Here is a 21796-nt window from a genome sequence, read left to right as displayed (position 1 = left end):
TAGAGATGGTTTTCCTTTTATAAAAACTTAACAATATTAAAAAAAGTTAAAATTCAGACCCTTCCAATAAAATTAAAAAAAAAGAAGAGGAAAGGAAAGGAAAGGAAAGGAAAGGAAAGGAAAGGAAAGAAAAGAAAAGAAAAGAGAAAAAAACAAACCACTCCAGTTAAAAGTTATGGCTTCAAAGTTATTATATACCTAAGATACGCTGACCAAACCACCACCCATAACCGTGCTTCTAGACATCATTAAATACTATACTCAGGTTAAAATAACAGGTTTGGCTCGGGCTTTTCCCTTTCACAGGCCCCTGAAGTGGGTACGTGTCTCCCATCTCCCCTCCACCGCGATCAGATAATCCAGTAAAAGACCCATGCAGATGCCTCCCCCCCTCCCCCAGTACCCCCCCCCCCCCCCTGCCCCCCCCCCCCCCCGCCCCCCCCCCCCCCACTGCTTGCCCCCCCTTCCCCTTCCCCACCCTAAACCCATCACCACCAAAAATATACACTGCTGTTTCCAGAATCTGGGATATGAAAGACAGATGTGACATTCCAATGTGAGTCCCAGGATCAGGGCCTCAAGTCCCTTGGCCCTTCTTGATGCTGTTGAGGATGATGCCCTTGGGCTGGCTCATTTCCCACGGTTGCCGCTGACCACAACACCCGAGACTTCCACCGAGATTCTTTCCCTGCCCACCCCCGCCCGTCCCTGCCTCACATTTGGACCCAAAAATCTCCCCCGCCTGCCACGGACAACCTGGCCAGCTTTGGTTCCACGGTCTGAAATGGAGGTGCCGACACATGGGCAGGCAGAGCAGCCTGCTGGGAAGGGGGTCCTGCTGTGGTGTGGGGGTTCTGGGGGGAAGGGGCCAGGAGAGACACCTTCGGGAAGGGCACCAGGGAGACTAGACACTGCTCACTACCAAACAGAGGCACCAGCACGCAGAGACGGCATGACAACCACACCCCCGACCTGCACATGCACAGAAAGCTCAAGCAGGTAAGTGCGCACCTACAGACACACACATACACACACACGTGTAAGGGCGTGGCACGGACCAGGCACAACAGGGGACGCACCTCGGCACATGCACACACGGCTGGACAGACAGGCGGCAGGCCCCGCCTCCACCGGCGGTCCCTCTGGAGGCCCGCGTGAGACAGGAGGGGAGCCCGGGGCCCAGAGCTGCCCATTGCAGGGGCTGTACTCGTGGCTCCTCTGGGCCACCGCAGAGTGCCGCCCGCCCCCCCGGAGCTGGTCCCTGGAGGACACCGTCGGTGCTGCTCAGCAATGGCGACACGCGGCTCCCCCGGGGTCCTCTCGGGGGGGCCCGTCGCCACCCTGGCTATCCGCCAGACGCACCGGGTTTTGCAGGACTTCCCACTACAGCCAGTTCGAGTTGTGGCATCGAGTTCTCCACACCATCTGCTCTCAGAGTCTCCGTGCCGTTAGGAGGTAAATATAAAAGGTGTCTGTGTCTCAAACCCAACATGGGAGTGAGGGAGTCTCCCGGGCTCTGTCCCTCTTTGGGACCAGGGCTCCTGGCCACCGAGGGCTGGGCAGAAACGAGAGGTAGGCCTCCGTCGTACGCTCAACGAGGCAGCTGTGTGTAGTTCCCGCTGCCAGGGCTGCGTGTGGGGAGGGAGAGGCTTAGATCTTCACGTCTTCCTGCACGCTGAGCTGTGAGAGGGTCTTCTTAATGCGCAGGGCAGTCAGGCGGGCCGCGCCGTTGGCGTACCAGCACTCTCGCATCATCTTCCCCATCACCCGCAGTGCCTGCACGGAGACCCGGAGGCCGTGTCAGCCGGACCCCGCCCCGGGAGGCCCTCCTGGCCTCGCTCCACCTCGCCTCTCAGCAGAGCCTGGCACCATCTCCCCTCCCCTCTGAGCCCGGGGAGCGCTCTGCGAGCCTCTGTCTCCCCTCAGCCCTCCCTTCCTCGGGGACCAGGAGAAAGGGGAGGTCTGGCCCGTGAGTGCAGCCAGCCGGCCCACCATCGGGGTACTCCGGACGGGGGTACCCGAAGTAGCCTGTGCTTCGAAAATCACTTCTCTCAGGTCTGAGAATCTATTTGTACGACTCCGTACTAACTGTGTTCTTTGAAGGAGCGCGTGAAGCAGGCACACCAGGAACGCGCCTGGGTGCGTGCAAGCACACGGCGGGAATCCCGGGGCTCATGTGCACGGACGGGATGGGGGGTGGGGAAGAAGCAGGACAGGAGCCCCTGAAAAGCAATCCTGTCAGAGGCGGAAAGCCACACTGCCACTGCCTGGACCACACGGGCGACCACTGTGGTCAGGCCAAGAGATGGATTTGGAAGGCCACCTATGGACCTCTACCGGTGACTGAGGGCGACAAAGGTCCCTGATTGCTGTCCTAGGCCAGTGGTTTTCAAAATTTCAAAAACTGACTGAAGAGGTTGTGGGATGGGGGAAGCTGAAGACCAGTTCTCTCAGCCTCACCCTCATCCTCTGAAACCCTGACCTGAGGGCTCCAAGGAACATTTTGGAAAATGCTGCTCTATTATGCGACGAGAAGACACCACCTAAAATGTGAGCTCAGCGATTCTGTTCTAAAATGCAGAAATGCCCTCTAGTGGTTAGAGTCCTTTCTAAAAGCAGAGCCACGAGGGCCCTGAAGACTCTAAGACCCCAGAATGCCATGTTTATTTGGAACCTGTATCATGAATTTGTCCTCATTTCAATTATTCCCCCCAAATGCTGTCCCTGACCCACTCCATCTGTATCTCCCCCAAATTCCAATCCTCCACACCCTCCTCCCTTCTGAGTTTTTAGAAAGGCCACCTCCCTCACAGACATGCCTTCTAAGTCCTGTCCCACCATTCTTCTATGCCCAGTCTGAGCTTTGCTTCTTTTCTGGATGCCTCTATTTGATTCTTCCTCAGAGCTCAGCTCGTCCCTGTGGTTCCAGAGCCATCTTTCTAGCTAGACCGGTCTAACGGTTCCCACCCAGTTTTTATTTCTGTCTTTTGCTGACCACCTGTTATCTGTGTCTTGGGGACCAAGCCTTTTCTTCTACTAGGCTGTCCATTCCCAAGAGGACCCTACAGTGCCCAGGACAAGGCACTGTGGCCCCTCTGGGATTCGTATACAACAGCACATAACAGTATATAAGTGACACAAGGGGTACCTCTGGGCATGGCCTCATTGGCAAGCTCTTTTTCTCTTTCTTTCTTTTTTTTTTTACTTGGGAAACCCTTTTTCTAAAGTAGAGAAATCAGGCAGATGGAAAAGCCACAGGAGGCAGGGAAGCTTCCTACCTCGTAACTCTGCCACCAGTTGGGGATGTTGGGACGTAGCTTCTGGTCACATACAACCTTTCGCATTTCCTCAATGGAAGGGTCAGAGGGCACTAAGTCATAATATGGTAGCTGATACTCTTCATGGACTCCTGGGAGAAAAGAAAATACCCACCTGAGTTATCAACAGAAGGAGGGCATTACTCAAAAACCTGTAACAACACTCACACCATGATCTGTAAACACCACTTCCCACTAAGAAGAGCTAGGGCTCTTGGAAAGGTTGGTGGGTTCCAGGAATGGGATTAAGAGACACACGAGATTAGTAAGGAACATCTCTGTCATACCAAAAGTAAGCAAACTATCAAAGACTACTGAGGTCATGTTAAAAGGCACCAACCTGAAAAGCTCCCACTGGCGAAAGATGAGAATATTTAAGCAGAAGTAAGACTAATCACTTCAATGGAAGCAAATATTTTAAGTCCACCAGTTCATTATACTTTAAAAAAAAAAAAAAGGACACCCAAATCCTTAGTCACCTTTGTAAGACGAGAGGTAACAAGTTCACTGTTTTGAAAAATGGTAAATAAATGGGAAGAATCAAGTATTTTTCCTGATTTCCCTATTCAAACTACATATCTTGGTAACCAAATGGGACAATTATGGGAAGTTTCTCTTTAGAGAAGAAATCTAGCTAATATATGACGATTGACAGTATCAGAATATTGGCATTTTTCAACCTCTAATGAATATGCCCATAAACAACGATCACTGGTGGCTGTTAACATCACAAAAAGAGAAATGACTGGTATTATGTGCCTTGTAACAGAACTCTGGGGGAAAAATATATATGATTCTAGTCATTAGATACAACTATCATAGGAAAGTCACAGGACTAGAAGAACACGTGAATGCCATGAAAATGTAGTTGCCAAAATCTAGACAGGAAAACTTTAAAGGCCAAATGACCTGGCTTCTCAACTAAACTGTAGAAGAAAAACAGTGGAGGGGGAAACTATACATTACAAGAAACTTAAGATGTGTATCGATCAACTGCAGTGGATGGACATGATTTGAACCCTGATTTGAAGAAACCGTTTTAAAAAAATTATGAGACAACTGGGGAAATCCCAACACTAATTGATGTTAAATGATATTAATGTTCACTTTTTAAAGTGTGATAACTGTATTGTATTTAAGTCCTTATCTTTTAGAGCTACAAACTGAAATAGTTTCCATAATAAGCTAATTTGAAAAATCCAACGTAACTTTCCCATGCCTTTTTCCAGGAAAAATTCTGCTGTTCTGAGCTACTAGGACAGATATTTTTTAAAAATGCTTATTTATTTATTTTGAGAGACAGAGACAGAGCACGAGCAGGGGAGGGGCAGAGACAGAGAGCGAGAGAGTGAGAGCGAGAGAGAGAGAGAGAGAGAGAGAGAGAATCCCAAGCAAGGGGCTCAATCTCATGACCTGAGCCAAAACCAAGAGTCAGACGCTTAACCAACGGAGCCACCCAGGTGTCCTGCAGTAGGGCAGATTTTTAAATAGAGTCTTGGTAAACATCTAAGGAATGCTTTAGAACCTATGCTCTGGCCTCAGTCTGCCGGCGTTTGAATCCGAGTTTTAAAGCTGTGTGACCTTGGACAAATTACCTACCTCTGTGACTCATTTTCTTCATCTGAAAAATTATGACAGTAATAGTCACCACCTCTTAGGTTTGTAGTACAGATTAAGTGAGTTTATACACAGTAAATGGTGAATAAATGTTAGTATTATTTACGGGCGCCTGGGTGGCTCAGTCGGTTAAGCATCCGACTTCAGCTCAGGTCATGATCTCACAGTTTGTGAGTTTGAGCCCTGTGTCGGGCTCTGTGCTGACAGCTCAGGGCCTGGAGCCTGCTTCTGATTCTGTGTCTCTCTCTCTCTGCCCCCCTTCCTGCTCACACTCTATCTCAAAAATAAATAAACATTAAAAAAAAATTTTTTTAATTTATTATTATAATACTTAGCCCCAATTTCTGAATGGTGTAAGAAGGAAAAAAATTAACTTATTGACAGTTTAAGACCTGTATGACCAGATTTTTCTTAATCTGTTTTATCTGCATAGAATGATCAAAGTTTTAGGGTGGCCTGGCTGGCTTAGTCAGTAGAGGATGTGACTCTTAATCTCAGGGTCTTGAGTTCGATCCCCACATTTGGGGTAAAGCTCACCTAAGAAAATAAATTTTATTTTTAAAAATTTTTAATGTTTATTTATTTTTAAGAGAGAGAGAGACAGAGTGTGAGCAGGGGAGGGGCAGAGAGAGGGAGACACAGAATCTGAAGCTGGCTGCAGGCTCTGGACTGTCAGCACAGAGCCCAATGAGGGGCTCGAACCCATGAACCGTAAGACCATGACCTGAGTCAAAGTTGGACGCCCAACCAACTAAGCCACCCAGGTGCCCCAGAAAATAAATTTTAAAAAATTTTAGATGTACAATTCCATGAGTAATACCTGTGTGGCTACTCCATAATTTGGATCTTCCCAAACACATCAGAGATGGAAAAGGGCAGTAATACAGAAGAGGGTTCTGCTGGAAGACTTGTCAGTTTTAATTCATTTAATTTAAATTTAATTTATTTCATTTCCAATGACCTGGAATCTCTTACATCAAAGATAAATAGCTGAGGGAAAGGTTCTAGTGGTTCCTGAACACATTCACATGGCAGAATACTTGGAAGTCGCTGTAAAGTACTGATGTACTAAGTTAATGATAAAAACTGTTTCCTGCTAGGTCTGATACTACCTTTTACTAGATTCTGGCATGGGTTAACAGGTGCAAATGCCAAAAATGTAAGAAAAAATTACAGGAAGAAAAAACCTCATTTTGAGAAAATTCTACATATAAGAAACTTTCTGCTCCAGATTCAGAAATTACCACTATTATTTTATCAACGAACCCCCACATTTCCCAGCACTGGCTAGAGAGCCATGTCAGAACACACTTAGTGCCTCTTGTGTAAAGGAGACCCCCTGAATTAGTCTGGAACAATTCCTGCCCAGGGCTTTCCCAACCTCTTAAGGATCAATAAGGACGATGTGTTTTAAAAAAAAAAAAAAAAAAAAGCCAGACAAGCCTCCGGAACAGTTACTTCTATGCAAAACACTATTCAACAGAGTCAACACACCCTTGTACAACCCCCTCCAACGTTCCCTCATCTTTGAGAGAACCCTAAGTTGTGACAGGCTCTGGCACTAGGCATCCAACAGGTTGTAAAAAGAAAGGAGGCAGTAAGGCACCAGCACCCTCAGGTGATCTAGCATTCTAGACTGGGAGGTAGGAACAAGAGAAGGCCAAAAAGAAAGGTACCTCCAGAATTGCATCTTCGAGCAATCTCCCAATACACAAGGCCGAGCGCGTAGATATCGGCGCATTTGAAGGAGTCAAAGTGCTTCATATTAATGGTCTCATCGAGTACTTCGGGGGCCATGTATCTGCAATAGCAAAGGAAACAAGATCATGCACAGAAAAGGATTTCGTTACTTAAATCAAAGTCGTGATTCAGGGGCCCTCTGAACGTGGGAATGCATCCCCCCAAGAATGGCCCTTGGGGAGGAGCAAGTGATCGAATTTCTTTATTGCAAACTCCCATGTTTTGGATTAGAATCTAAATACTTCAGCACAGGTTAGGTGATACCAGGCTGCTCTTATTTGTACCTCTATTTTTTAGCCACCGGGATTTATTTTAATCATGTCTTGATTTCTTGGCAGAGGGATCTGTACTGCGGGTCACAGGGCAATAACAGTGCCCAGTATCTGGTTGCCACTAGGGTCTTGGACTTTATTAAATGTAGCCAGTGATGGGTTGAGTTTAAATTTCATTTTGAACCTCTTTTGTTATCTTACCTAATTACACATATATGAAAATTAATTCTAGCTGATCATCAAAGTCTCCCTCAGTTAATTAGTACTACTCAAGCCACTCCCCTCCCCCCTACCCTCCCCAACACACATACAGAGTAAGGCAAATCAGGGGATCACCTCAGGCCTCACACTTTGGGGCCTGGGTAGCTCATTCATGTCAAAAGGGGAAAACCAGCAGCACAATTTAGTGAAGTTCATGGAGATTTGACAGATAAACAGATCTCCTCTTCTGTCCCATTACAAGACAGTTCCATTTTCAACACACAAAGTCAGTCTGCAATCACAATTCCTTACTTCTTACTTCACTTCTGTATGAAGTGGGAAGTAGGCCCATCATCCTAAAGGTGCCCCCAATCTCCACCCTAAGATCACCTCTGCTCTGGCTTGGCAGACTTGCTCTCTAACCCCCAAGCAAGACACAATCCCTGCCTCCTCGGGGTCTCCGCACAAGTACCCCTTTGGACTGCATATGCTTCCTCTTGTCCTAGCCAAGCCGGGTGCCTGTCCCCCCTCCAAATCTTTTTCTAGATTCTCTTTCTCTGTTGCCTCCCCCGCCCAGGAACAGCTATGTGTATATAGTTCTACGAAGCTGTGCTCATGGCACTCGTATCTGTTAGATGCAACCAGTTCAGCTTTCCACTGTGGGGAGTGGGGCTTCAGTTCGGCTTTCAGTTGTCTGAGAGCAAGGGCCACACCTCCTTTTCTATGCCTCTTTCTCCCGTGCACATGGGAAAGGGCACACAGGTGCTACTCGGTACAAGGGTAGGACAATGGCAGAGGCCCAGGGCCTTCCTACCGTTTGGTTCCCACCCTCTGATTTGGGGCAATGTCAATGGTGTCAGTGACCGCATCATGGCGGACAGCCAGGCCCAGGTCTGCAATGGCGCACATGCCATTTTTCTTCACCAGGATGTTCTTTGATTTTAAGTCTCGATGAGCAATTCCAGGCTTCCCTGACAGAGAAAAACATAGGGATCTTTACAGAGAGATAGTATAAATGTTAAAAGCATAGTCTCTGCAGCCAGATTATGTGGGTTCGAGTCCTGGCTTTGCCTCCCACTAATCCAGTAACCCTAAAAAAGCGACTTAACCCGTCTGCACCTCTGCCTTCTCATCCATAAGGCTACCTCAGTCCTTACTTCATGGTAATGTGAGGATTAAACGCATTAGTGTAGGTAAGTGAAGAGCTTAGAAGGGCATGCGTATTAGCTGTTACCACTATCACTACCCCCGCCCCCACTTTCCCTGAACGGATATGCTCCAGGATAGAACTGCTAAGGAATTCCAAGGAAAGCTGCTGAACTGGCCAGGTTCTGTCAAACAGGTGAAGATCAGGACTACTATTACTACATTCACGGGAGCTAGGAACAGGATCAAACATCAATGGTTGGCTTTCTGTCAGGGCCAGCACGCGCTGTTGCCCTGGTCAACCAGGAATCAGGGAGCACACCACACCTGCTACCTTGACGAGAACCATGATCCCCCAGAGAACTGACGCTACAGTCAACAAACGAGGAAGCCTGAGGTCTTCTTCCTCCAGGAGAACCCTCCCAGGTCAGTAAAGACCAGTGTCTAATCCACCATGCAGTCCGTAAGCCAGCTGCTTCCAACGGTGAATGTTGAAATTACCAAACCGGTGCTCCTTTGCACTAGCTTGTTTCATCTTCTGGGTTCCGTGCTTTTACCCGTGTACCGTGGGCTCCTGAGAGGGCAACTCAGAACACTAGCTCACCAACCAACACCTGTGCCAGGCCATCAAATGACAGACAACGGAATCTTTATGTTCTAGAGCCCCTGAGGGCATTCTAAAGACAGAGGTGAAGAGACCCCAATGGAAACACCTCTTGTTCTCATGTAGAACTCAGACCTCTCTCCCTTAGATTAGGCCACAGTTCCTGAGGCTCACCTCCAACTTCCTCAGTAAAGACGAGTTCTGGGAACTAAATCAGGATGGTACAGGCTTTTAAAGTCTACTCAACTTCACTCACCAGGGTTCACTCACCTTGGGTACCCACAATCTCCATGTGCAGGTGGGCTAACCCACTAGCCGCAGACAAGGCCAGCTTAATCATCCCCTCGATTGTCACCGTGTACCGGTTAAGATAATCAAACAGGGAGCCATGCTCATGGTAGTCTGAGACGAGCCACAGCTGTGTCCAGGTGCCATTATCTGCAGAGAACCACAGAGGAGTTCTGGAACAGGCACAACTACCAGCAAAAAGGTTAAAGCAGGAAAGAAAGAATATGTAAACGACACAAACTCCAACTAGACTCCTGAATTCATGCTTCCAGCCTCCACACTTCCTGAGGCCCCCCTCTATACCCGTTTCATCTACACTTGTCCACCAACATAGGGCTCCAGGAAGGACAGAAGAGCAACATTCTCTTAGACCTGCTCCCTTATTTCTTGCAGGTGGCTGTCTCAGTCTGAAAAAGATCTACTCATCTACACGTTAGACCATGACTGGCTGCACCCACCGCTGCCAAGGAGGAGGGCTTCGCAGACCCTCCTCTGTGCTCCAGGACCCTGTGAGCACAACCTAGCCCCAGCAGCTGTCTCATCTGTAATGTTTGCTTTCAGTCCACTGCTCCCAGTAGGCAATGAGCTCTCTGGGAGAAGAGCAAAGAGCTCCTTTATGCGTTACTGTATTCCAAACAACAACAACAAAATGCTTAATTTATTTATTTTGAGAGACAGCATGTGCATGCACACGCATATATGCAGGAGAGGGGCGGAGAGAGAGAGACAGAGAGAGAGGGAGGGAGGGAGAGGGAGGGAAGGAAAGAGAGAGAGAGAGAGAAAGAAAGAAAAAGAAAAAGAAAAAGAAAAAGAAAAAGAAAAAGAAAAAGAAAGAAAGAAAGAAAGAAAGAAAGAAAAGAAAGAAAGAAAATCCCAAGCAGGCTCTGAGCAGTCGGCACAGAGTCCAACATGGAGCTCGATCTCACAAACCATGAGATCATGACCTGAGCAGAAATCAAGAGTCAGATGCTCAAGTGACTGAGCCACCCAGGTGCCCCCCAAAATGCTTTTCAATGCAGGAAGGGCACACTTCCGAGTATTCCAGAGAGGTCATCTTATCCTCAGAAGAGCAATGGAAGGTGGACAGCATGCACTTTTATAAGGAGTGACAGGTAGGAGGCGGCGTGTGGTGGGAAGGAGGAAGGAGAAAAAGAAAAACCCAAAACTGGTAATCTAATTAGGTTATGCTTCTGTCAACAGGAAGATTGGAAATTGGATTGAGATCTCCCAATTCCAGGCTGGTGCTAGTTCCAGGACACTATACTATATATATCATGCTAAAAAGGCAGAAACGAAGGAGTCCGATTTTTCTTCTCCCTTGGCCCTGATGTGAGTTTTTACGGCCAGATCCCTACTAACACAAGCTGCCAGAATCAATAAAGGGAGTGGCTCTTGGAAGAGCACCAACCTTGGTTTCTCTGATTACAAACAAGGGGTCCACCCAACACACCATTCCTGCACTCCAATCAGCCCTGAAGTCGTGAGGACCCTGGCAGTTAAGTTAAAGTTAAGGGAAGACGTCTTCTGATCCTTGAAGCTACATGTAAAACTGAATGTTATCAAAGGTGCTGCTGTTTTTAAAAAGCACAGCTTACGCAGAGGGAGTATACAATTCTCTCTTCCCCTTCTTCCCTTGTGTTTGAGTCTGAGCCTCTTCAGCCTGGGGGCAGCTGAGGCCGTTACAAACCCCCACAGCAATATGAGGAACCAGCAGTCCGAAGTCGTTTTCAGAAAGAAAAATAAATACTTAGCATCTTCCATAGGCTTTGTAGACACTAACTTCTAAAAATTGCCATGTCACAGGAGACTGTGTCACAAGGGCCAGAGAGACTCTTCTAAAATGTAAACACAAACACCTCAGGGTCTTTCTGACTCCAAACGCACCACCTGCCCATGTGTCTGCTGTCCCCTCTATCCGGAAGCTGCGAGGGCAAGGACTGTGTCCGGTTCTCATGTGTGGTGATCGGAGCAGCAGGAAGTAGTCAACAAACGTTAGTGAATCAAAGAACGAAATTCCAATTACTACCCACTACCTCAGAATAAGATGTAATCCTCTCAAAAAGGTCCTTCATAATCTGGTGTCTACCTCTCCACCCACACAGCCAACCCACGTTACTTGTAGGGTCCCAAACACACCTTCCCTCTACACGTGTGTCTCAAGTGCCCTTCCTTCCCGCTGATTTTTCTTCCTGACCAACTCCTGATACTTCCTGATGCCTCAATGAAGTTCAGGTATGACCTCCCTGATGCCCATCTCGGCCCCAATTTGTGCTCACCAGAACAGTGTGCTGTTTGACTACCTCCTATAATCAACTGTTAGTTTGCTTCTCGCTTTGCTAGTCAGTGAGGTCCTCCAAAACAAGGATGCTCCTGGCCATACAAGAGACTCAAAAAGTAAAAAATCAGAAGGGAGAGGAAGGAGGAGCTCAGGGACTCAGGTACAAGCAGACCAAACACTGAGCTGGAAATACCACCGGGGAGCAACATTCTGGGTAGCCAGGTCATCCCTGCCATGCCTGCTCCACTGCAAGGGTGGACGATGCTGATTATGTCACAGAACATGGACCGCATGCTTTTCCGGGCTATCCCTCCCTGGCGGGGCAGAGGCCACGGTTCTTCATTCTAGCGGTTTTCAAGGTAAATTAACTGGAACCCCTACAGGGACTCCACTAGGGAGGAGGGGAAGGGCGCAGGCGGGCTAAGGGGTTCATCTTGTTTATCTGCTTAGTAACTGCTTGCTTAATAGCCTGGCTTTCTGTATAAGCTTTGCATAGAAGAAAAGCTGGAAGGACCCACAGCTTATTCAGATTCTCTTTCTACTGGTAACAACCACGAAGGCAAACAGAGCAGTGCAGTCCCACAGCTGTTCAACTTCCCCAGTCACCCCCTGCATCTAGGACTACTGTTGGCTTTGGGACATGCTCCCAGCCCAGCTCCCAGCCCAGCTCTTTACCTTTATTGTCAGCAGCAATAAACCCAAGGATGTTTTCATGGCGCAGCATGACTGTCTGGTAGATCTCTGCTTCCCGGAACCAAGACCGTTCTTCACGAGAAGAGAAAATCTTCACCGCGACATCGCCACCCCTCCAGCGGCCACGCCACACTTCCCCAAACCGGCCCTTGCCAATAATCTCCTGTAAAACGATGGTTCGGGCCACTGTGCGCTGGACAAAAAGGGGCAACCCTGGGGACCAAAGAATGGAAAGAAAGCAGATGCCGTAAATTTGCTAAACTCTGCAACTCCCACCCTCACTGCCACACTGGAAAGGCCGGTACCACACAGTGCCCCCGCTCTACCCTGGCCCGCTGACCGTGGAGAGCTGAGGGTGCCCCACACCACGTCCAGGTAAGCCAGCAGGGGCGAAGCCAGGCAGAGACTGGGAGTGAATGAACACAGAAAGGGAAACACATGCGATCAGCTGTGCCTCATTTAAACAATTTCTCCTTTCAGTTAGTACGGACGACAGACTTGCACACAACCCCTGATCAGATTTATCACCTCTGCAGCCGGCCTCTTATGGGCCAGTCCACCCATATCTGCTTTATGCAGACTTAAGAGGAAAGAGGGCAGAGAAGGTGAGAGAGACGGGGCTTGAGCCCCAGGGGTGCCTCCGGCCATTCTGCTCAGTGGCCACTAGAGGGCGGTGCCATGTGGCCCATGAGAACCAAACTGGGCCTACAAGGCTCCCACCTCTTTCCTAAGAGATCAAAGCTCTCTCTGCTCATAGGTCAAGCTCCAGACACAGAATTCAAGACTACCCATGCTTATCCTAAGATTAATTTTACTGTCTTTGTAGGGCTCACTTATTGCTTCATGCAATCTATCCAATCACACTTACTATCATGACTGACTCTGAATTCTCACTTCCTCTCCCAGACCAAATAAACATGTTATTAATCCCTAAGTCCTGTGGATGTGGATGCTTACTACACACTAGGCACTATGATAAAAGCTTTAGATAAATTATCTCCTTTCCTCACAACCACCTATATAAGTTAGATGGTGTTATTATCCCCATTTTACAGATGAGAAAACTAAGGCTCGAAAGGGAAAGTTAAGGGGTGCCTGGGTGGCTCAGTCAGTTGAACGTCTGATCTCAGCTCAGGTCATGATCTCATGGTTCGTGAGTTTGAGCCTGGAATCAGGCTCTCTGCTGTCAGCACAGAGCCTGGAGCCTGCTTCGGATCCCCTGTCCCCTTCTCTCTCTACCCCTCCCCTACTTGCTCTCTCTCTCCCCCTCAAAAATAAACAAACATTAAAAAAAAGGGGGGGGGGGGCGCCTGGGTGGCTTGGTCGGTTAAGCGTCCGACTTCAGCTCAGGTCATGATCTCACGGTCCGTGGGTTCGAGCCCCGCGTCGGGCTCTGTGCTGACAGCTCAGAGCCTGGAGCCTGTTTCAGATTCTGTGTCTCCCTCTCTCTCTGCTCCTCCCCTGTTCATGCTCTGTCTCTCTCTGTCTCAAAAATAAATAAACGTTAAAAAAAAAAATTAAAAAAAAAAAAAAGGGGGGGGGGGAGTTAAGTAACTCATCTGAACTCACACAAGCTGCAAGTGGCAAAGAAGGGATTAAAACCTAGACCTACAGAACTGTCTGACTCCAAAGTTGATGCTTTTAACTTTATACAACAGTATAGAATCACCAAAATGTCTCCCATCAGACCCCTCCTCTCCATCCCCGCTGTGCCCGTACAAGTTCTGTCCCTTCTTTAAAAGACTCCCAACTGGTCTCTCCACCTCCCTCGTCATCCTGCTCCTGCCCTGCATACCCACAGACAGCCCTGCCTCACCCTACCCTCCCTAACAGGAGGTTGGTAAATGAGTGAATTCACCCTCCACACCACTGCCAGAATTCCTTCCACAGGAAAATACGAACATTTACTTTGCCACATGAAAACTTCCAGTGGATGCCTCTCACCTTACTGGATAAAGCACAGCACCCAAGGTCCTTCCCACCTGGCCTGGCCTGCCAGTCCCCGTCCTCCAGTTGGACAGGCCATGCCTAAACACACAGTGAACTTTCGTGCCTTTTTGTCCTTTTGCTCAAGGGGTTTTCCTTGGCCTGGAACGTTCCCCGTCCTCTTACTTCCTTAAACCTCAAATTCAGTCTTCAAGACCCCTTTAAGTGCATCCTCCCCCATGAGGCCCTTCCCAGCAATCCCTATCTCTTCTACCCAATTCTGGGTCAGCTTTTTTCATCTTTGTTTACCCTGTTTTGTTAAAGGGAATCGAAAGTCACGTAAGCAGCATGGACTTATTGCTTTAAAAACCACAGTATTAAAACTCCAGCACCTTGGAAACTCTGCATATTTGGGATTGATAACGGACTAGACCATCCAGGGAGAAATAGTTATTAATCATTTTACTCCGGATGACTAAGTAACCACCATGGACCTTCGCTAGCTTCAGCTAGTTCTGATCTTAAAAAAGACCCCAGAAAACCTGAGCTACCCTCCTGTGACAGCAAATCAAGTCACAGAGTCAGTCAGGCAGTTCTAACCACTGCCCTACCTCTTTAAGCAAAGAACAAGACATATATTTTCTCTCTTCCTAAAAATATGCAGCTTTTAAATATATCCATCATTTTGGCACTCTCTACTGCAGAGCTTAATAAAGGCAAAACCACTGAAATTCAGGAGATGTCACAGCTCAAAGTATTCCTTGTGTTCAAGGAGGAATGTCTGCCCATGACTGATGGCATAATTTCCCTACAGAACAATAGTCTTGTCACATGGCAAGGAAACCTACATAAACACGTACAAAATTCTCACAATATAATTCTGTGTGTTTTAGCTAGAATGGCGATAGTGACCTTTGCAAATGATTTTTTTTTTTTACAAGAACAGAATACCACCATCACTAAAATAATTGTTTATCTTCATAAAAAGACTCTTTTGTAGTCATTTCACATCTAATAGCCAGCTGAGGTATACCCTGAGACCTGAGCGACCCCAGCCCCTTTATCCTGAATTCTGGGCTCACATCAAGGTCCAGGGTTCAGTTCAATTCTCTCATCTGACAAAGACTCGGTTACCAACAGGCAGTACAGGAAATGGTGCTGATAGCCTGCTGCAAGCCCAAGTTGCCTTTATTTAACCTCCCCCAAAAACCCTTGGGCAACTGGTACAAGTCAATGATTCACCAAATCCCAGCTCTCAGCTTTACTCAGTGTCCTTAAAACTCCCCTTGTGGTTGCTCAGAGATCAATGATTAGCTGTCACCACACCAAGAGAAACCCGGCACACTCCTGTTTCTCAAAAGGGGCCCTTAAATTGAGCACTCCACTGCTCAGGTGGAACCAGGTGAATTTTAATAGACATACAGTTACAAGACTTGAAAAGAGGCAGGGTTTCTGGAGTGGAGAGTTTTGCACTTGACCTTTGGAATCCCAGGGAATGAAAGATTTGCTGTGAACCCTTTATCTTATTACATATCAGACTCTAAAAGAAGGGGAATTATGAAACCAAACGCCTCAGTGCTGGCAGAAACAAGGGCAAGGCCCAGTCTTCAGAAATGCTCTATCCTGCTGGGGAACAGTGACGAAAACCAACAACACACAAAACCACTAGAGAACTCAGTACCTGAACCAGACCCTGATGTGGAGAGATCGTAGACAAGATCCTGGAGCGTCTTGTCTTTGGAGAGACACATCTCACACGAGGGATCTTCCATATCCAGTCTCTGGCGGTTGTGATAGACACGCTGATGATAGTTAATGACAAGGAAAACAATGATGATGATGAGAAACAGGAGGAACACTGGGCCAGCAATAATGCCTACCAGCTCCACGGGGCCCCACATGGAAGGGTGCTCAGACTCCTTGAGGTGACCTGGGTCAAGTGAGAGAGGAGAGGGAAAGAACACAGTAAAAACATGGGAAAGCTCTGGCCTTATTTGTCCCCGACACCTCCCTCCACGTGCAAATACCCTTTCCCTCTCCCTGCATTCAAGGTGCCCTCGATCTCCCAGGTCTCACTGGGCTATGTGTCTGCCTGATGTTCTCAAATGCAAACATCTCCAGTGAAGGGGCCCTTTTCAGCAGTCACGCTCACAAGGCACTGTGTCACCGCCTGCCTTTCACGGGCCTATCCCGCCTCAGCGTCCCAGACAGACACCAGGTTCTGTGTCTCCACTCGTGACAGCTGTGCTAAGCTCTGCAGCCTTAAGTACCCGCTCCTCCAATATCCCCAGTAATGCCTTCTAAATGGCACATTTGCAAAGGGGTGCCACTGAAAACTTCCCAGCCTGGATCGCTGTCCTTCTCTTCCAACTCCAGCCTCTCTTCCTGTCCCACCATCACCCTCACCCAGCAGCTGCCTTCACATACCTTTCCATGGGGATCCCTGCCTGGCTCTCCCACCCCTCACCAGCTGCCCATGGCTGCTCAGCCAGTCTCCAAAGCGCAGCTTCCACCTCTGGGACAACCTTGACAGTCTGCCTCCCTCAACCTCTTGTCTACAAATCTGACCTGGGAAGAATCCTATCCCCTTGTCACCTTAGGGAACATCAAAAAGGTACTTTTACCTATTACCAAACAAAGGGATTAGGGAAGAGTAGAGAAGGACAAAATGACAGGGGTGCCCTACCTCCAGGATGAGCCAATAGTCCAACAAGGGTGTCCACTCACCACTGGGCACCCTAAGGTCGATCCTGTTGCAGAAGTCAGTATAGCAGCAGTGGGTGTTGCGGAGGTCCTCAGAGCTGAGGCAGTAGAAGGGTTTCCCGGCGGGGACCAGCTCCACTTTGGGGATGCAGGTGCGCACGTGGTGCTCCATCCCATCCAGGTTGAAAATGGAAACCATGCAGGCCCCATCTGTTTCACACGTGTAGTTGGCCTGGAGGCAGCTGGTACATGCACACTGCAGAGCTGCAGGAAATTTGGGAATACGGTGACATTAACGGTGAGATCCTATCCTAGGTCCCTTTCCAGACTTAGAACATAATCCTTTAGCATACTGGATGTTCCCAAATAAGGAGCTTTTATAGAGAGAGGGCCAGAAAGAGGACACCGTCAACGGGAGCACAAACTTTTCACCTGTTTATTCAGTGCAGAAAGCAGGCTTGCAAGCCCTACCATTTTCTTCTAAGTGTCCTCCCTATCTTATGCCTGTGAGAAACAGAGAAAGGACCTTTTGAACTTTGCCTTAGACTTATCACACATTATTTTGTGGCTGGGAAAGCAGCTTTCCTTTAAATAGACGCCTGAGGACTAGAGGAAGGTGCCTTCCCCTTGGAAGACACAGGCCACCACCTCCTGCCCCACCCCAAACCATCCAGGCTTCCTCACTTGACAATGGCTTACCGACCCCATCTCCTTTCTCCAGCATTAGGCATGCCCACCGTTTTCTGAATGCAGTATGCATGCTCTCACACATTCTTTTGCTGCAATGCTTTTTTTCCTGGCTACTTCTCACAAATCCTCTAAAATTCAGCTTAACCATCACTTCCTTTGAAACGCTTCCCGCCCACTAGTCCAACATCCTCCTCCTCCCTTTAGTCCATGGCAGGTGCACCTCTCATGAGGGACAAAAAGAATAACCTCCAAAGACGATATTAATGCCCTCCTCATCAAGTTATTGTGAGGATGAAATGAGCTAATATATAAAATGTGTTCAATAAATTCAACCTACTCTGGAAGGCCCCTGGATATCACATTTAAAATATAATATCCATCTATCCATCCATCCATCCATCCATCCATCCATCCATCTTTCCAAATAGGCAGTGTATGCAATCATCTCTGGGACTAATGAGTTCTGCTGGGTGTGTTTTATACATAAGTGTGCCCTGTTGACAGGAAATTACTGTAAATGAATTTGGCGCCTCTGAAAGCCAGTTCAGCAGCCCTGGAATCTGAAATCCTTTATTTATCCATCTAACAAGAATAGCACAGACAGCAGCAGTTGGTTCTCCCCAACACTGTCTCTCATGGGCCTAACCTAGCCCTGACCTCTTGGAACCAGCGGGAGTGCGGCTGTGGCCACTAGGACACTTAGGTTGGGATTTAGCACCGAATGAGGCGCCCACCCATCAGGGAATGGAGGTGGCAGAGCCCACCCAAGTCTCGGACTCAGTGAATAATATCTGGCTACCAGGTGGGAATATATTCAAACCGAAGCCCCTAGAGAAGAGACATTTACGACCAATCCCATGAAAAACTAGCCTGTTGTAACTTACCCCTTCAGGCTGTAAACAGTCTATCTTTGTCTCTTCCTGCAATACACTAGAAGGCATCTCTCGGCTTTTCAGTTCCAAAGACCGATTCTAAACATCTCAGTGTCCAAGCCCCCTTCCCCAGGCTTTCTATAAATGACACGATCCCTCGCCATTCCCACCCAAGGAAACAAAGCAGAGCGCACCCGCACACTGACAGGTAAACGGCTGCTGTGGATCCTCTACCGTAAGGCCTTCGATCAAAGCCCTTTCTTCTGGGAGAAATTCCAAAGCACGCAGCTACCTGCTGAAGGGTAAGAGTAGCGTTCTATTTTAAGGGCAGGAAGTTTAAAGCAGGTACCCTTTAGACTAGGATCCAAATCATAAAAGGAATTTTAAAAGTAAGTTCTTCCTAAACTTCGATTCCAACCCTTTTTAGACACAGGAAAGACGAAGAACTCTCCTCGTTTTCCCCCAAATGCCTTTATTTGCTTCCCCTTTTATTCTTGACAGCTGAAATTTACTTCCGCAACTCTCTGAATACTCGAGCCAAACCTCTTCTACTCACACCGGAGTCCTGACCGGTAATCCAAGAAAGCTACTGCCCCTCCCCTTGGTGTGGACATTCAGGCACAACGGGGTTCCCCGTGGAGCACACACCTCTCAATACATGTGCCATGACATCCAGCACAGAGAACAGCATTGGGCTATTTTGGGAAGCAAGAAGGGAAAACGAACAACTCCAAGAGGGCTATTCTGAGCACAGTGGGACACACAGGCCAGACCCGTAGCCGCCTTTTGAAAAAAAGCTCACTTCTGAGTCTGTCAATTAGACAGGAGAGCCAAGAGTCTCTGATTCCAGATATTTATTCTCCCTTCGTTGGTTCACGGCCTCTTTCACAGTGATTCATTCTGGAGAACGAACACACCCACACGTGGCTCATTATTTTTGGGAAGTACTTAAACAATCTTGGTGTAAGACAGGAAAGAACAAAAGTGGTGAAATCTATGTGAGACGGGACGAAGAACGGAACTGGGAGCGGGGCCATGCGGGTTCGTGATAAGGACTTAGGCAAGTCCCTGAATCTATCTGAGCCTCAGCCGCCTAACCAGAAAATACCATTTATCTTACAGAGATGGTATGAAGATTAGCCAAACATCCGCTAAGTGCTGTGAGTATTCTGAGAAAGACTCTCCCTGCGCACATCTGTGTACATCTATACATTTTACAGAGTGAGGGAGAAGTCTGAAAAAGATGGATTTTAAGATAACCATCACTACTGCCCACACCCTTGAAAAGGTTTCAGTTACTACCAGTAGAGCCACAGCAGGGTATCATGGCAGGCACAGGTCAGAAAGAGCCAAGCTCAAATACCAGCGCTAACATTAATCACATGACCTGGAGCACCCTGGTTTCCTAATCTGTAAAGTGGGGCTGTTAATAATTATTTTACAGGACTATGTAGAACTATATGAAATAATACATTTCAAAAGTGCTTAGCAAATAGGTGTTCAGTAAATTTTAATCTCTCCTTTCAATGTAAAACTCAAACACACACACACACACACACACACACACACACGCACAAACGTCTCTCTTTAACCACTAATTAGGAAGTGGCAAGTTACAGTAAGACCACAGCAGGCACAGCAAGAAACTGCTGTTCTGGTCTCAGCTCTGCCAGTAAGTAACTAGTCGTGTGGCATTGGGCAAGTCATTTAACCTCCCTGAACCTCACTTTCCTCATGACTGACCAGAAAGAAGGGAGTGAACTAGATGACCTCTACATCCTCCAGCTGAAATTTGAATCCAGTTTGTTTTTAAATTCACACTGTCTGAATCACTGATTCAACAATGGGAAGTGGTGCTTTAAATGTTATATACTTTTTCCTGAACTTTAAAGACAGACATTAGGGCTAGTCTTGCGTTAATGTTCATTTTTCAAAATAAGTGATAATAAAACTATAAAAATACCTGAATTTACTGTAAATGTACAGTATATTAAATCACAAACCTAATCATGATTTCTTTGAAAAGCTAAATCTGGACTAATGAATGCTAATAACGCTTTATAATCTACTTCACAGTGACTCATCAGGTTAAATCAGTCTACACGCGCGCATATAAACAACACATACATACCTAAAACTCTTCCGTATTCCATAACCAAAGAGTTATGTAGTAGAAATGACACAATTTGGAAAACCAATCACAGAGGAGTATCAAAATCACTCTAGACACAACCAAGTTAAAAAGTGGTCAGAACGACAGTCTCACTAGCCCAGCATTTTGTTATAAACAAGTCAGTCAAACCGGAACTAAAGACAAAACCACCTAAGCGAGATTTGAACGTGGCTCTAAAATATGATGAGAAGGTGGTATGTGGGAGGATGTAGATGCAAATTTGATTCATGAGAGAGGCTGTGTTTGGCGGAAGACCAACAAGTCCCAACTTGAGCAGCCTCTGTCTAGGTGCACGTTATGGAGACACTGACGTGGCCAGCTCTCAGCAAAGACAATCCCACCGCAGGCAGGACACTGGGGTTGGGTCTTCTCTCTCTGACCCGCTGGCCTACACGGGGAGGACACGCAGCAAGGGTGTGGCTCATGGGAATTCCCAAGCGCCACCATACAGGCATGGACTCACGGCCACTCAGCCCGCTATTCTGCCCTAGACCGCATCTCCAGGGGACAGGGTAGGGGGGCGTGCAGGGTGGTAGCACCAACCTCAAAAGGTAAGAAGCGAGCCACAAAACGGCCACATTTGTCCGGGTAGATAAAGGTCCACAAATGTTCTAAAATGTTTTAAAGCGACAGGATTTATGATTTTTAGCTTATATCAACTGCTCCTTCGGGAATTATAATAAGCTTCATCAATTTTGTACTAGAATGGAGCACTGCCCTGTTTGGGCACACTAAGCTTGCCTCTTTCAAACCTCACTGGGCTCACCTTCTACTTTAGTAGCCACCGTGGTGCCAAAATCAGCTGGCGTAGCCCTTTCTCTTCATGATCTTGCGACTTGATCATAAACTGCCTCTTGGCCCTCCTCCTTCCAGATGACAGCATCCATCAGACAGACCAAACTGATAAGAATAGCCTATTACAACCCATGATTATTTTAATTAATCTTCTCTGGACCTTATCCAAATCCTCCACAGCCTCCTTAGGATAGAACAAAGACTACAACTCTGTGATCCTAAATAGCCAAAATGATCTTGGGGGGAATAAAAAGAACAAAGTTGGAGGACTCACACTTCCTGATTTCCAAACTTACTACAAAGCCACAGCAACCAAAACAGTGTGGTACTGTCATTAAGTATAGACACGCAAGGGGCGCCTGAGGGGCTCAGTCGGGTAAGCATCTGACTCTTTTTTTTTTTTTTTTTAACATTTATTTATTTTTGAGACAGAGAGACAGAGCATGAACGGGGGAGGGGCAGAGAGAGAGGGAGACACAGA

The 21796-nt window shown here is 47.4% G+C and overlaps 1 protein-coding gene across 7 annotated transcripts in view; it reads right to left on the bottom strand.

Moving 5' to 3' along the window:
* Positions 1-617: 617 nt before the first annotated feature.
* ACVR1B (activin A receptor type 1B) overlaps positions 618-21796 on the bottom strand; it is a 33214-nt gene continuing 12035 nt past the window's right edge. For 6 of the 7 annotated variants that reach the window (XM_049625497.1, XM_049625502.1, XM_049625498.1 and 3 more), the window contains 8 exons: positions 16810-17049; positions 15764-16012; positions 12139-12369; positions 9168-9335; positions 7962-8118; positions 6611-6735; positions 3279-3409; positions 618-1776 (listed from right to left, as the gene is read on the bottom strand). In XM_049625497.1, coding sequence (XP_049481454.1) covers positions 1651-1776; positions 3279-3409; positions 6611-6735; positions 7962-8118; positions 9168-9335; positions 12139-12369; positions 15764-16012; positions 16810-17049 — 1427 coding nt within the window. In that variant the 3' untranslated portion in view covers positions 618-1650. Of the gene's footprint in view, positions 1777-3278; positions 3410-6610; positions 6736-7961; positions 8119-9167; positions 9336-10780; positions 10904-12138; positions 12370-15763; positions 16013-16809; positions 17050-21796 lie in introns of all 7 variants that reach the window. The other variant, XM_049625503.1, reaches the window with a different exon arrangement.

This window comes from Panthera uncia, chromosome B4, assembly GCF_023721935.1.
Source record: "Panthera uncia isolate 11264 chromosome B4, Puncia_PCG_1.0, whole genome shotgun sequence".
Classification (NCBI taxonomy): Eukaryota; Metazoa; Chordata; class Mammalia; order Carnivora; family Felidae; genus Panthera; species Panthera uncia.
Note: the sequence above shows the minus strand (reverse complement) of the source record. Positions and strands in the feature narration are given on the sequence as shown.